At 36.4% G+C, this 14,916-nt stretch overlaps 1 protein-coding gene, 1 long non-coding RNA gene and 2 pseudogenes across 2 annotated transcripts; 3 read left to right on the forward strand and 1 right to left on the reverse strand.

Moving 5' to 3' along the window:
* The first annotated feature begins 18 nt into the window (after positions 1 to 18).
* LOC120200816 lies at positions 19 to 2,857 on the forward strand. Its single transcript, XR_005523605.1, has 2 exons — positions 19 to 49; positions 2,650 to 2,857. It is a non-coding gene; the product is annotated as an uncharacterized LOC120200816 (long non-coding RNA).
* On the forward strand, positions 486 to 2,743 carry LOC120200814 (annotated as a pseudogene).
* A 1,951-nt stretch (positions 2,858 to 4,808) lies between the features above and the next one.
* LOC120200754 lies at positions 4,809 to 5,273 on the forward strand. Its single transcript, XM_039201513.1, has one exon. It carries the CDS (start codon positions 4,809 to 4,811, stop codon positions 5,271 to 5,273), a length of 465 nt encoding a protein of 154 aa, XP_039057444.1.
* A 531-nt stretch (positions 5,274 to 5,804) lies between these two features.
* Positions 5,805 to 9,481, reverse strand: LOC120200755 (annotated as a pseudogene).
* Between the last annotated feature and the right edge of the window lie 5,435 nt (positions 9,482 to 14,916).

Genomic DNA, 14,916 nt, shown 5'->3' on the forward strand with positions numbered 1-14,916 from the left:
AAAGTTGCATAAACAACCATCTGAAGCACAATTTCATGAGGAAAGAAGGGTATGGAATATCTGATATATATAATTTTGAAGTTTTAGTTTTGATTGCTTTTGATGGGGAAATATTGTTATTACATGAGAATATGTTTATGTTTTTTAATATAATATGTTCAATTTCATGTCTTGGAACTGCAGTTCACAGATGTGAGCTACAAGGTGATTATCAAAGGAATAACAAGTTCTGAAAAGAGGGATATCTTGAATGGGATCTCAGGTTCTGCAAATCCCGGGGAAGTTTTGGCTCTTATGGGACCTTCAGGTAGTGGGAAGACACACTTCTTAATCTGCTCGGAGGACGGTTAATTCAGGTTATGTATAATGATCAACCTTATTCCAAGTTTCTTAAAAGCAGGTAAGAATCTCAAACTTAGTTCATCATGCCTTGTTTAAAGAACATTGGATGAATAACGTTTAATAATGTATGGCAGGATAGGATTCGTGACACAGGACGATGTGTTGTTTCAGCACCTTACGGTGAAGGAAACATTGACATATGCAGCCCGCCTGCGACTGCCGAAAGTACTAACGAAACAGCAGAAGGAAAAGCGAGCCGTTGATGTGATTCACGAGTTAGGCTTGGAAAGGTAAACTCTCTGGTATTGGTATTGAATCTCAGACTATGTGACATGCTTGGTCTTGAAATGATGATAATGCAGATGTCAAGACACCATGATCGGTGGATCGTTCGTCCGAGGCGTGTCCGGTGGGGAAAGGAAAAGAGTTTGTATTGGCAATGAAATCATAATCAACCCTTCTCTTCTGTTTCTTGATGAACCAACCTCTGGCTTGGATTCAACAACTGCTTTAAGAACCATTCAAACGTTACAAGACATAGCTGAGGTTTGAGTTTTGACATCCACAGTCAAAATTCCTTTAAGCCAATGCCTGTCATTTCAAAAAACATTTTCAGAACAGTGAAACAAAACATGGTTTTATTCAGTTTTTAGTATCTTCACCTGTAATGGCAGGTTGGGAAGACAGTGATAACAACAATCCACCAGCCATCAAGTAGACTGTTTCACAAATTTGACAAATTGATTCTTCTGGGGAAAGGCAGTTTACTCTACTTTGGGAAAGCTTCAGAAGCAATGGTTATTTTCATCCATTGGCTGTTCCCCTCTAATTGCAATGAACCCTTCAGAGTTTCTGCTTGACCTTGCAAATGGGAACATAACTGATATTCTGTGCCATCAGAGCTCGAGGACAAAGTTCAAATGGGGAATTCCGAAGCCGAATTCAGAAACGGCAAGCCTCCACTAGCAGCTGTTCATGAGGTAAACTTCAATTCAACTCTAAACTTTCCGATATAGAACCTTTCGTTCTTTCTTTTTCAGTACAAGTGGAGCTCTATGACTATAAATCTGAGGGAAGCTAAGGTAATATGGACTGCTTTTTGGGGTGTATTAATGTACTATGCTTAGTTGATTGTAATAATGTCTTAATGACATGCTTTCACTTGAAAACAGTATCTTGTGGAGGCCTATGAGTCGAGAGTTGCAGATGGTGAGAAGAGGAAACTTATGGCTCCTCTTCCATTAGATGAAGAGCTGAAGTCGAAAGTGTCTTCGTCAAAGCGGCAATGGGGTGCGAGAGCTGGTGGCAGCAGTATTGCATCTTATCTGTAGAGGGATCAAAGAACGAAGGCATGATTATTTCAGCTGGTTGAGGATCACACAAGTTCTTTCAACAGCAATCATCTTGGGATTACTATGGTGGCAATCAGACAGTAAAACTACCAGAGGTCGTCAAGATCAGGTAAAAATCCATTTTTTCCCTCTTGACATCAAAAGGAAAGTTAATTATACTCGCATCAATGGAACATTGGAACAATGCAGGCAGGGCTACTGTTCTTCATATCTGTCTTCTGGGGCTTCTTTCCCGTTTTCACTGCAATCTTCACATTCCCTCAAGAAAGAGCCATGCTTGGTAAAGAAAGAGCAGCCGACATGTACCGATTGAGCGCGTATTTTCTAGCTAGGACTACAAGTGACCTTCCACTTGATCTGATATTACCAGTACTTTTCCTTCTGGTAGTCTATTTCATGGCAGGCTTGAGACTGAGTGCTACTCCTTCTTTCTCACTATGCTAACGGTTTTTCTCTGCATTGTTGCTGCCCAGGTATGCTCCTTGTACATGGAAACCATGAAATTGAACAATTGTTTAAAATCCAAGGTATGAACATTGGTCACTTTTGCAGGGTCTTGGACTAGCCATTGGTGCCACTAATGGACTTAAAGAGAGCTACCACTTTGGCTTCAGTAACTGTGATGACCTTCATGCTGGCTGGTGGCTATTTTGTTAAGGTAAGCAACCGAATCTCTGCTCGAAATTTTGAAGAACTGCACGGGAATTCTCATACTGTCGTCATTCTTGGATGTTGCAGAAAGTACCAGTGTTCATATCCTGGATCCGATACATGTCATTCAACTATCACATACAAGCTTCTTCTAAAGGTACAATACCAAGACATCCTGCCTACAGTAAACGGCATAAAAACAGACAGTGGGTTGAATGAAGTTGGTGCCTTGGTTGCAATGATTTTCGGCTACCGTTTCTTGGCTTACCTCTCATTGCGAAGAATGAAGCTTCATTGTTGAAAGCTTGGGATTGCCATTATTTCAAGGATGATCTTGAAAGCTTGGACTTCAGTGTTGCAGAACTGAAGTTACCGAGGATCAGGAGTCCGCAAAATGGGATGCATCTCGAGCTGTTTTCTGGGTGTTTTTTTTTTACCTTGAAGAATTTGTCAATGCTCTCTCCTGTATTGTAAATTAACCATGCACGTGGAATTTAGTATATGCAGTGGTGGATCCTTTGCATATGTTGGAATTTTATGCAAAATAGATATATTAATACGGATTGAATAAACAGTACTTAGATAAATAACACAGTAATTATGTGGTGAAAGAATCATAGTCTTAAATTTTGAAATTTCATAACAACTGGATAATAAAATTAAAAAGTAACCGATTTTTTTTTTCTGAAAGAAGGATATTTCTTATATTTTTCTTAATGTGGAATAAAATAGAGAAATCAAACTGGAAATTGAAAAGAGGAAAGTAGAGGGAAATGCTTTATGTTGTGAAAAATGAAAACCCTGGAAATTTAGTTTTTAAACAATATTAACAAATTATACTTATAGTATGTTATTATTTTCAAATTTTTATATTTTCTCTTTTAATGTTATATAATTTATTAAAATTTAATCATTCATTATTAAACATATGTCTTTTATTTAAGAGTCATTTTCAATTTTTTATTGCTTAATTTGAATCACTTCAATTTTCGAAAAGATATTTATGTTTAAAAGTCATTGACAAATATAATTTTAGCAGTCAACTCCTAAAACATCTTGAATCACTTCATCTCCTCGAGAGATTAACTTACGTAAAATTTTATAGTTATAATTTGGAGTGTTCAAACAATTAATTCGATCATTGATAAATTAAATTAGTTAAAACTAAATTAATTGTACTGAAATCTTTTGAAAGTTTAATTGGGTTAAGATCTAATTAGGTCACAAAAGTTTAATTTCAAGCTTTGAGCTTAATATATAATATATTTAAATATTTCCAGTTAATTAACTTATTTGTATCGAATTAATCTATATATATTTAATTAGTGGAAGCATATCATCTTACCCAATCCACATGCTCCATCTTAAATTGCAGAGAAGAAAAGCAGATGAGATCTAAGATTCAACATCCAAAAATGGGGCTGAGGATCGTGTACGGGGTGGTGTTCCGCCTGCTTCAAGCTTCTTCACCCATCTTCTCTTCACTTCTTGAGTATTCTCTCTTCTTTTCATTATGGGATGAAATCTGGTTTCTCTTTCTTTTCCTTTATTTTTACTATCCTCATATCTCTCCTTATTATTCATATATTATTTGTTGTAATTCGTTTTTTAATTCTAATGAGATATCTATATAATAATGAAGTTCTCATCAATATTAGTTATATAAAAAAAGAAGTGAAATTTTTAATTTCCTATATGAATTGAATAAATTCTCCATTAATCCATTATCATCTATCCATCTTGATGATCCGAGTTCTCATTTTGAGAGCATTAATTATTTTTCTTCCAGATATATTATCGTGAGTTTGTATAAATTTGTTTTTTATATTTAATTAATTATATTTATTTAAATTTTATGATTTTAGTTCTTGCACAAGTAATAATTATTGAATATGTTAGATCTTATTATTAATTTATGCATCATTCGTAAAATCTCATTTGATTATTTGGAGTGTTTATAATATTATTATATAATTTTCATAGTTAAATTAAAAAAAAAACATGAATTAAAATTAAATAAATTAATGTGAATAGTATCCTCGAAAGTCTTGTTTTCATATAAATATTGGGTCTTGTTTTTACTTATTTATCCTTTAATCTTTATTTGAAGATCGACTCCAATGGAAGCAGCACGCTTGAGTTAGAGTTGGAGATTACACCTGAAATGAGAAGATGGATATTTCCCATTTTCTAAGCTTCAGTTTTCTCTCGTGTTTTTCATGCAGCAAAAACTACAGTTTATTTACTTCTTTTATTCTTCTAGTTTGTGGATTCCAGAATGATAAGGTTCAAACAGAAAGTAAACAAGCTTTTGTGATTGTTTCTTGTGTGTGTGTAAAATATATTACAGTTGCATCGTTGCAAGACGGAAAACAGAACTGAAACTGGTGACAGCACATATAAACCAAAGACTATTCCACCATTTTTTCTGTCCATCAAACAATCTCCAGTCATAGAATCCTCATGGACCAAACTTCAGTTCGACGACGGCGATCATGGCTGCCAACCCGTTTCTTCTCTGCTCTCCAGCGTCGGCGGCAGAAGCCCCAGAAGGAGCACCTCCATGGAGAGAGCCACTTTCGGAGAGGTTTGGGGGGCGCGACAGCCGAGTGTGCGGCTATTTGTTGCTGTTGCCCTTTGACGATAGCCAACTTTTTAGTTTTAGCAATTTACAAGATCCCCGCAGGCCTATTTCGCCGTGCTCTCCATCGGATACGGCAGCGGAAGTTGCCGGAAAAGGGTTTGAATCAGCGGAGTCATGATGGATTCCATAATGAGGGTTTTGAGATTCCGGCAGTGGATGGTGTGGAAGAAATTTTCGGGTGTGTAGAGACTGAGAAAGCTGCGAATGAACTGGAAAAAGAGATGTGGCAAAAGTTTTGGGACTGGATTTTGGAGAAGTCCTTCTCAAGCCCCAGAATTGAATAACAATCCAATATTGTAATCTTGGATTTTCTCGAGAAACATGTATTTTCTTGGTTAACATAATGAAAATTCAATTGCTACTGAGAAATTTCCAAATATCCTACATTGCAACATTTTAGCCCATCCATTAGATATTGGTTTAAATGGATAAAGAGAGCAGCATGGATAGACTGAGATCAAAGTTGTAGTTTGGAAGACATATGATTCAATAATAATTTCCATTTCACATCGACTGTGCATCCATTACCAATATAAAAAAAACTTGTCTATATCAAAACAACCCACCCATTATTGGCCCTGTAGTTCCTTAAAAGATCTGTATACTATTTTCCAATAAAATTCGCACAATTTACCTCCATCTCTGGCTCCAACTTGTTCATTAACTAATCCCAGAATGAAAACATGAATTTCCCAGAATATCATCACCCATCTAATGCACCGATATCGGTTACCAGCAAAAAGATTGAGCAAATGTTCATGTCAGATACAAATCATATCAAGAACTTTCAGTTGAATTTAATGAAGAAAATATGATTGCAATAACCTGTTGATGAATATATAACTTATATAATGTGTATAATAACCCTCCAAAAAAAATGTCATGATCAACTTACAAATACTATTCACAACAGCATGAAACATGGAGATTAACAAGTAAAAAATTGCAGCTATTAACACAAGGCCATAGAATCCTGATCTTCAACCTCCGACTGTGACTTGACGGGGCATTACATCGTGTTGGCTAAACTTGGAATTGTCCCTCCATTCTGAGCAGGGTTTATTTCTTCTGCTATAGCTACAGCTTCCTCAGATTGGGGAAGGTTCTGGTTTCTTCAGGCTTCCCAACACAAGCATCCTGCACAGGGTTCTCCGCCTTTTTTGTTTTCGGTTTCGACTTTCCGAGCTTTTCTTTGGATTGGTGGTCTCCTTGGATTGAATCTTCGGTTGGGGTTTCTTTACAGTCTTCTTGGAAGCAACAGTATCTTCATTACAATCGGTTTGAGTTCTTTTGGTTGAACTGTTACGTTCTTGGTTCAAAGATGGGCTAACACCGAACCATCTTCTGAATGGTTGTTCGTTGCAGCAGTGCCACTCTTGTGCCTTCCAAGCTTTGGGATATTGCACGCGTAGTTGGTATCTGTGACGATAACAGAAGATATCAGACATTACAGTATAGATGAGATACCACAATGAATTAGAAGAGAAACATAATGCTGTAAGATGATAATCTTGATCTATTTCTAAGTACAATTTGTACATTTGCCCATTATCCAGGTTATCTGCCAATGTCATCTATTAGATAGTTTCAAAAAGAAAATCGTCGTCATGGGAAGCTGATTAAGTGGGGAATTGATCGTGCTGAAGTGCTCGATCAACAGATAAAGTGCTCAGGTTTACTGAAAAAATGCATCATTTTTACCATGTGTCAAGGATAAGTAGAAGCACAAAATCTTATTCTGACTAATGTCTTGATCAAGCAAAGCCACCTCATATCCTAAAGCATTATCAACTTGAATCAAACACTGCAACATTTTAAGTATTTTCTTCGCCTACAGCGCTTCTATCTAGACACCATTCATTTTCACAACCTTCAAAAGAAAACCAATAAATAATAATTGAGAAAGTTGTTCCTACTAGTTCACGGTATAGGGGTAAACAATTCAAAGTTCACAGTATAGGATTAGCAATTATCAGCATCATACTACAAAAAGAAAAATTATCAAACAATATAAAATAATAGGCATATCCCAAGTATCCTAAGGCCGATGTGGCTTCGAACAGGAGAACATGCCAGCATGAAATATTAATAACGAAAAGAAGAAACAAACAAATTACCTTCTTTATTTCAACTTTGGAGGAGGTTCTTTGTAGAAATTTGGCATCGGTGTTGCTTTAAAAGCCAAGCTCTTCCTTAATGCTTGATTTCTGCCTCCTGTTCTCCTGCACAATGCAACAAACCTAAAAATTAATGAAACAACGAGATAGAATGGATTGAAGCAGAAAACTTGGAAAAAGTAATACTTGATAGAGTAGAAAAATATGTTCATTCAAGTAATAGTTACGAGGTCATCGCCAAGACCTTTGATTTTGCCTGCAGGTTATTCTTTCAAGTTCCTTAGCATGGATCTTCTCTTCTAGCTTTGAAAGAAACTGGAGGAAAAGTTCATGAACAATCATTATAAAATGAATGTAATTAAGGCTACCGGAAGTAACAGATCGATGGATATTCCCAACCTCCTTCCGCTTTTCAGCACGTCCTCGAGCCTAAAGGTGAATCCTGACCCACTGCTCCTCCTAGTGCTACGAGAAGTGGCACTGCTAATAATCACGACCAAAAATCACAGACATCAATAAAACGAGAGTGATTCGTAAAATTTTTGCATTGCAAAAATAAGTTAAAAGTAATGTCGGTACGAAGTAGTGGAATGAGCATCCTCCTCCTCTTTGCTCAGTGCTGCAGCTGTTATTGGCTTGGAATCAGCTGATCTGCAATCATACAGGATTTAATCACACTATAATTAAATACGCAGAAATAAATTTTTGAGTTATATAATTGTTTCCCATCCGTTATTTTCCAACCCTGCGCTTTTTAATATTATTTGCAGGGAGTTGGAATGTTCAAAGGAACAAAGAGATCTATTCCGCATCCAAGTTTTGAGAAAATTTACCATGAATATATAAATGCATTATAAGTATCAACCAAAGTAGAGGGGTAAACAGTGCATCTGACTGATGATATGGCAACTAACTTACTCAGACGATGAAGAGGACTTAGCAGCCGCATTACCGGGACCAGATTTTGCAGGCTGATAAGCAAACACAAGATGAAACCAAAAGAGCCATTTAGAAAACCAAAAAGAGGAAAGGAAAATAGAAACTGATGATATCACAAATTCATACCACAGATTGCTTATTGCTAGGCAAAGATGCCAAAGTAGTCCTTCTAGTAGCTTCACCACCATTTGCATTCTTTGAGTCGAAATGGACGGATCCCCGCCTCTTGGGAAGACTCAAACGAGACAATGAAAGAACTGATCCATTGGAAGAAGAGCCGTGAACTTTTGAGCTTTTCTCCTGGGCATGTTTGGGATCAGCTTTCTCCTTATATCCATCAAGGCTCTTCACAGGAGCGTCGCCATGGACTCTTCTAGCAGGAAATGAAAGACTCTGGGACAGCACAGCACAGCCTCTGATTTGGAGTGACCGGAACAGCACTTCTCAGATTAGGTTTATCCTTTGTCACCTTAATGTTCTTTGCATTTCCATCACTCAGATCACCAGGCTCCTACACATTGAAATAGACAAGTACAAAACAAAATATAGAGAAAAATAAGGGAACATCTAGAGCTATAAGAAATTATACAAGTGATCAACACAATAAAACAGCTCGAATGGATGAATGGTACCTTTAAGGTTTTTGAATTTGACTCTTAGAGACATTTGCAGGAGCTTTACTTGCCTTGCCTTCAGATTTTGTTCCCTGCTGCTTCGGATCTTCATTCAAATTTGAAGCCCCTTCAGCATTGGCTTCCTTTTTCTTTTCTTCTGCAACGATTCTTCACCATCTGCTTTTCCACTGACAAGATCTCTTCCTCCATTGATATCCCGTTTTTCAGACTCCATTCTACAGCTAAGGGAGAAAAATTCCTGCTAAAATCAAGTCATGGTCATCGGCATCAACTTAAAACCTCAAAAAAGCGAAGGGTTTTTCTGCAAAAATCCAACAAATCAATGACAGTGCTAAATTTTGACTATGAGACTAGAGAATTCAAGCAAGATCTAGCTTTAATGACTGGTCTTTGTACTGAATCTAAATGACATATAGTTCCCTTCTCACATTCTTTCCTCAAAAACCACATAATCTAGTTAAATATAACCAAAACACGAAATGAGAACCATCTCACCAATTGAACAAAGATCCAGCTGAAATTATACAATTAAATTCTCTGCCAAATGAGTAGAAGACAACACTGATATAAAAGAATTAAACATTTACGAACATAACCAGACAGAATTCGCATAAACTCGAAAAGACAAGAAACCAATGATTATTATTGATTTTTATAAAGAAATTACCTTTCTTTCAAGAGTTTAGACTCAAAGAGCTGAATGCAGAGCTTGGAAAACGAAACAAATGAAGAAAGCACTGAATTGAAAACAAGTGAACAACAAACAAAAGAAAAAGGAACTTTGAAAGATAAACAAAGAAGTTACAAAACCAGAAACTAAAAGCTATAAATCGAAACTGGGTTTTCGATTTAGAGGCTTAAGGACAATCTGTTTCATACAGGGGTTGGCTTTCATAATGTTTAGAGAGAGAGAGAGAGAGAGATAGACTGGCTCTGTTCTATATTTTGAGGTTAAAGGTTGAGTTTTTCAATGAATTGGATAGGAAGATTGATGAAATGGAAAGCTAAATGACTGTATTGCCACCAATCTGTGGATATTGGGGTTCAAGATTTTAACTTTCCATTACGAACTAGAATCATAATGGAGGGGATGAATCAAAGAGAATTTTCAGCATTACTGAATTCCATAAAATAATGTGTTTGGGGTAAATGTTGGGTCAATTATTGTCAAAATTCGGGATAACATTTCACCTGCAAAATCTCTTTCCTTCTTATTTCAATTATTGACTCATATTTTAAATTATTTTAAAATTATCACGTAAAACTGAGTTTCACTTATGAACGGTAGGATAGCTTAACCATCTTTATCGTATACTTTTATTTTTTTAATTGCTTATTTTATGAGTATAACAGATTCAAAAAAGAAAAATTTCTAACAATCCTTTTTTATATAATAATATCAATTAAAGTAAGTTTCGATCAATATATATATAAATATATCAAAATTTTATTTTGTACATCAACATGTAATATTAATATTTTTAAATATTTGTTAAAGATGTTATGTTTATATATTTAAAATGATACAATCTAAAGAATTCACCTAGTGGTGAAAAGAAAGAATATTATTCGCACTTAGAGGATCTAACTTCAAAAGTTATATATACAAAGTGTGATAATGTTATTTATAATTATCATATATTATTAAAAAATGATACAATTTAATAATAATAAAAAATGATTTATTTGACATTAAAATTGAAAGTATGGAATAAGAAAATGACAAGTCGAGAAGTGGGCGTTGGAGTTTTGGAAGGTTGAAGCAACAATGTAGCATGTGGCATGGTACAATCAATGAGGTTTAATTATTATTTTTCTTGAATGGGGTTTAAATATTTTTTTAAAATATTAAACATGTATTTATTATATATTTGATAGTAAAATTATAAAGATTTTAATCATTAAATATTAAAGATGCATTTATAGAAAGTGCAAATAGAAAAGAATGAAATGCAATCACTGTTTGGTAATGGGTTGAGGGTAATGAAGTAACTCAGCACCACAACATGGATGTTAGAATCCCATCTTAATTAAGTTGGCATTGATCCTTAATTACTTCATTAAGCAAATGCATTAAATCCAATTTGTAAACAAAAAGTTCATTGCTTAAAAACCTCATTTCACAACCAACCTAATAATTGACCAAAGATACACATTGCACTGTTGGAGAACATGGAAGTTTCCAAACATTACCCCCAGCAATCATATCTTGTAAATAAAGATGAGTATTCAATCGAGTTAAGTTGAGTCGAGTTAAAAAATTTCGAGTTATTTGAGTTGACGAGTCCTATTTTATAACTCAAACTTTATTTAATTTTTTTAAAATTGAATTTTAAAAATTCGATTTGAGCGAATTTATATTTAAATTTAATTATAAATATTTATAATATTATAGTACGCTTGCTTTTAATTTAAATAATTTTTTATAAGCATACACGATATACATATACATTTATTCATATATTATGTAGAATTGAGGGACTCAACTCAAACTTAAAAAATCATTCACTAATTGCTAAAATTTGAAGTCATTCTAGTTTTATTTTATAACTAAACTCAAATTTAAAAAATTTTGAGTCGAATTTGTAAAATTTATGAATCGAGTTGAGTTTTGTCCATTTTTACCTGTAAACATAGATGCATAAATATGAAATCCTAAAATGAATATTTCATTTTACTATTGCGAACTGATAACCCTCAATAAATTTTTAAATAATAAATTTAAATATAAATGATTTTTGATTAGATATAATTAAATCTCATTGAGATTTATATCCTAACGAATGATTTAATTTGGAAGGAGGATTGGTGTCCAACTATAAAAGAGATGGTGAATGGGGTCACTCACAGCCCCAACCATCTGAAAGATGACGTGGCAAAAACAGAGCAACATGATTGGTCTCACGTTGTTTACAGCTGTCACGGGATTTGTCTGTTCGTTTTTTTATCTTTATTTTAAGGCAAGGGATGAATCTGAGGCGTTGGATTAAAAGATGGTGGGGGGTCCAAAGCATAGGCTAAATTTTATGAAGAAATGTGTAGTTTTGCGGGTGGTGTGTTGCAATCGCAGCTGGAAGAGGTTAGCCTTCAAATACTGATTTCTTTTTATTTATTGGACATTATGCGTTTGGCAATTTGCATGCGAAGATTTTGTCTTAGGGCATCTCCAATGCTTCTGTCAAGGAAAGGGTATAGTTAGCCGATACAAGGAATGAGAGCGTTACTATAGAGGGAGTTGGCAACCAAGAAACGACCACCAAGGACAACCGAATATTGCGCAGAAGCTTGAGAGAAAAAAGGACGCCCCAACCCTTAACCAATTTTGTCCGGTTCTAAGGAATCTAAGGATTAAAATTATAAATAAGAGAGCATGTGAAACGTGAAAGATATCTGTAATCCTGAAATATTTTAAAAAAGCTTCTTAATCTACTGCCTATTCTTCTTTTCTATTCTTATATTCTCTTTCTGGTTACTGGTACATAACATTTTGGTGCTCTCGTTTGAGCTTGCACAATATGGTGACTAACACAAAAGCTATCAAAACTTTGCAGGAAACGAGTGCTCGCCAGGACCAACTTTTGGTTTCTCTCCAATCTCAGGCGGAGGATCAGAAGAAATGGAATGCGACCACACAACGAACCCTCCAGGATTTGGCTCGCCAGTTAACAGTGTTTTCTGCACAGTTAGGAGCTCCGACAACCACTTCTTGCGATAGTGACGGTTCAGAGAAATCGTGGTTACCAGAGGCAAGGCAAAAATGAAAGTGGAATCCGATGACGTATTTCCTTTCTCACCCAAACCAGTTCAGGTGGAGTTACCTATATTTAATGGTAAGGACCCAGAGGAGTGGCTTGCATCGGCAAATGATTTCTTCGAGTTTTATGGCACTGAAAACCACCATCGCGTAACCATGGCATCCTTCATAATGGAAGGCATAGCCAAGAAATGGTTTCGTTGGATGCAACGACAGCGGTAACTGGTAGTTTGGCAACATTTGGTTGGAGCGATTCGACGATTCATGGTGATGGAAATCGAGTCACCGGAAGGGCAACTTTCTAAGCTTTTCCAAACAACGACGTGGACGAATATCAAACCCGATTTGAAGACCTTGCCTTGCGTACAAATAACATTTCTGATGATTTTCTGACATAATGCTTTGTGTCTGGGCTCCGTTCAGATATCAAGCATGAGGTGTTGGGTTATCGATCCACCTCTATGAGTGAAGTAATTGCGCTGGCCAAATTTCATGAAGCCAAATTTCTTGAGACAGGAACCATTAGGTCGGGTACCGGGTACAAAATTACCGTCCTATACTACCAAACCCCACCTCGTTTCCTTCTGGGTCTAAAGCACATCTTGGCCGATTACCTCAATCAGAAAATCATACGACCTCTCATAATCTTATGCAACCTCGCAGAATTTCGGCGGCTGAAGCTCAAGCTCGACGTGAGAAGGGGTTGAGTTATTACTGTGATGCGAAATTTGTTCCGGGTCACAAATACAAGGATCCTCAGTTATTCTTGCTAGATAATGAACTTGAGGATGAACACCAAGAAACGATCATAGGTACACGCGAATGACGGCGATGAATTAGAAGACTCCGACGATGTTTGTACGTGAACAATCTTTAGTTTCCTTTAACGCTCTTGCAGGTTGTTTCATTCCTAATACCATACGTGTGACGGGGAGATTAAAGGCCGACCGTTCGGATTTTGATTGATGGGTAGTACATACAACTCTGTCCAGACCCGTGTGGCAAAGCATTTGGGTTTGAATGTGACATCAACACTAAACTTCAGGGTCCTGGTGGGAAATGGTGACAAGTTACAAAATAAGAGATGTGTGCGCGATCTTAAATTACGAGTTCAAGGTACTGAATTGATTATTGATTTCTATGTGTCCGTTAGAAGGTACTGAAATGGTGTTAGGGGTTGCTTGGATGGCTATTCTCGGACCGGTGACTATGGATTTTTCTACACTTCGATTTCAATTCCACCAAGAGAACAAGGAGCATTGTTGGCAAGGGAAACAGGGTTGGCTCCCAACCGATCCAATTACAATCCTTACGTCGTTTAAAGACACTATGGTTGTGGCTGCCTATTATTGTTTACAAATGGATATGGGACTAACGATGGAAAGCAAAGTTGAACCAGATGACATGACAAACTATTGGTTGAATTTGATATTTTTATGGCTCATCACGGTCTACCCCCTATTCGAGAAAATGACCATGCTATTCATTTACAACCTATGAACAAACCAGTGAATGTGAGACCCTACCGATATCCCTATTTTCAGAAAGATGAAGTCGAACGACAAGTCCGAGACATGCTTGAACACCAGTTGATTCATAAGAGCAATAGCCCATTTTCTTCGCCAGTGCTGTTTGTAAAGAAGAAAGATGGTACGTGGCGGTTCTGTGTTAACTACCGTGCTTTAAACGCAGTCATCATTAAAGATAAATGTCCGATTCCCACAGTCGATGAACTCTTTGATGAGTTGGGTGATTCATAATTCTTTTCAAAACTGGATTTACTTGTCGACTATCATCATTCGAGTTAAAGCAGAAGATGTTCCAAAAATAGCTTTTCGGACTCATGAAGGACATTATGAGTTTCTCGTTATGCCGTTTGGTTTAACTAACGCGCCATCCACTTTCAGGCAATAATGACCGATCTCTTCCGACCATTTCTACGTAAATTTGTTTTAATGTTTTTGGATGATATTATTTTGTACAGTCAAAATTGGCAGGAACATTTGGACCATGTTTGACAGGTGCTACAAAGGTTGCAAGAAAATGGTTTTGTCGCAAAGCGTAGTAAGTGTACATTCGGACAGACCACTGTTGAATATTTGGGGCATATAGTTTCAAGGGAAGGATTGGTAGTGGATCCCGCTAAGGTTGAGGCAATACGAGCTTGGTCGATACCTACCACAGTCAAGGAAGTGCGAGGATTTCTTGCATTGCATCTTACTATCGCAAGTTTATTAAAGGATTTGCTACGATAGCAACCCCCATCTCGAATTTGCTTCGTAAAGGCCAATCATTTGAATGGACTGAAGCGGCTCAAAGTGCCATGGACCATTTGAAATCACGCATTTGTTCTGCTCCAATACTTGGGCTGCCATAGTTTGACAAAGAATTCCAGGTCGAAACTGATGTTTCAGGGACAGGTATAGGAGCGGTTCTAACTCAAGAGGGTAAGTCGTTAGCCTATTTCAAAAGCTCATATCCA

Source organism: Hibiscus syriacus, unplaced genomic scaffold, assembly GCF_006381635.1.
Source record: "Hibiscus syriacus cultivar Baekdansim isolate YM2019G1 unplaced genomic scaffold, ASM638163v2 tig00006570_pilon, whole genome shotgun sequence".
Classification (NCBI taxonomy): Eukaryota; Viridiplantae; Streptophyta; class Magnoliopsida; order Malvales; family Malvaceae; genus Hibiscus; species Hibiscus syriacus.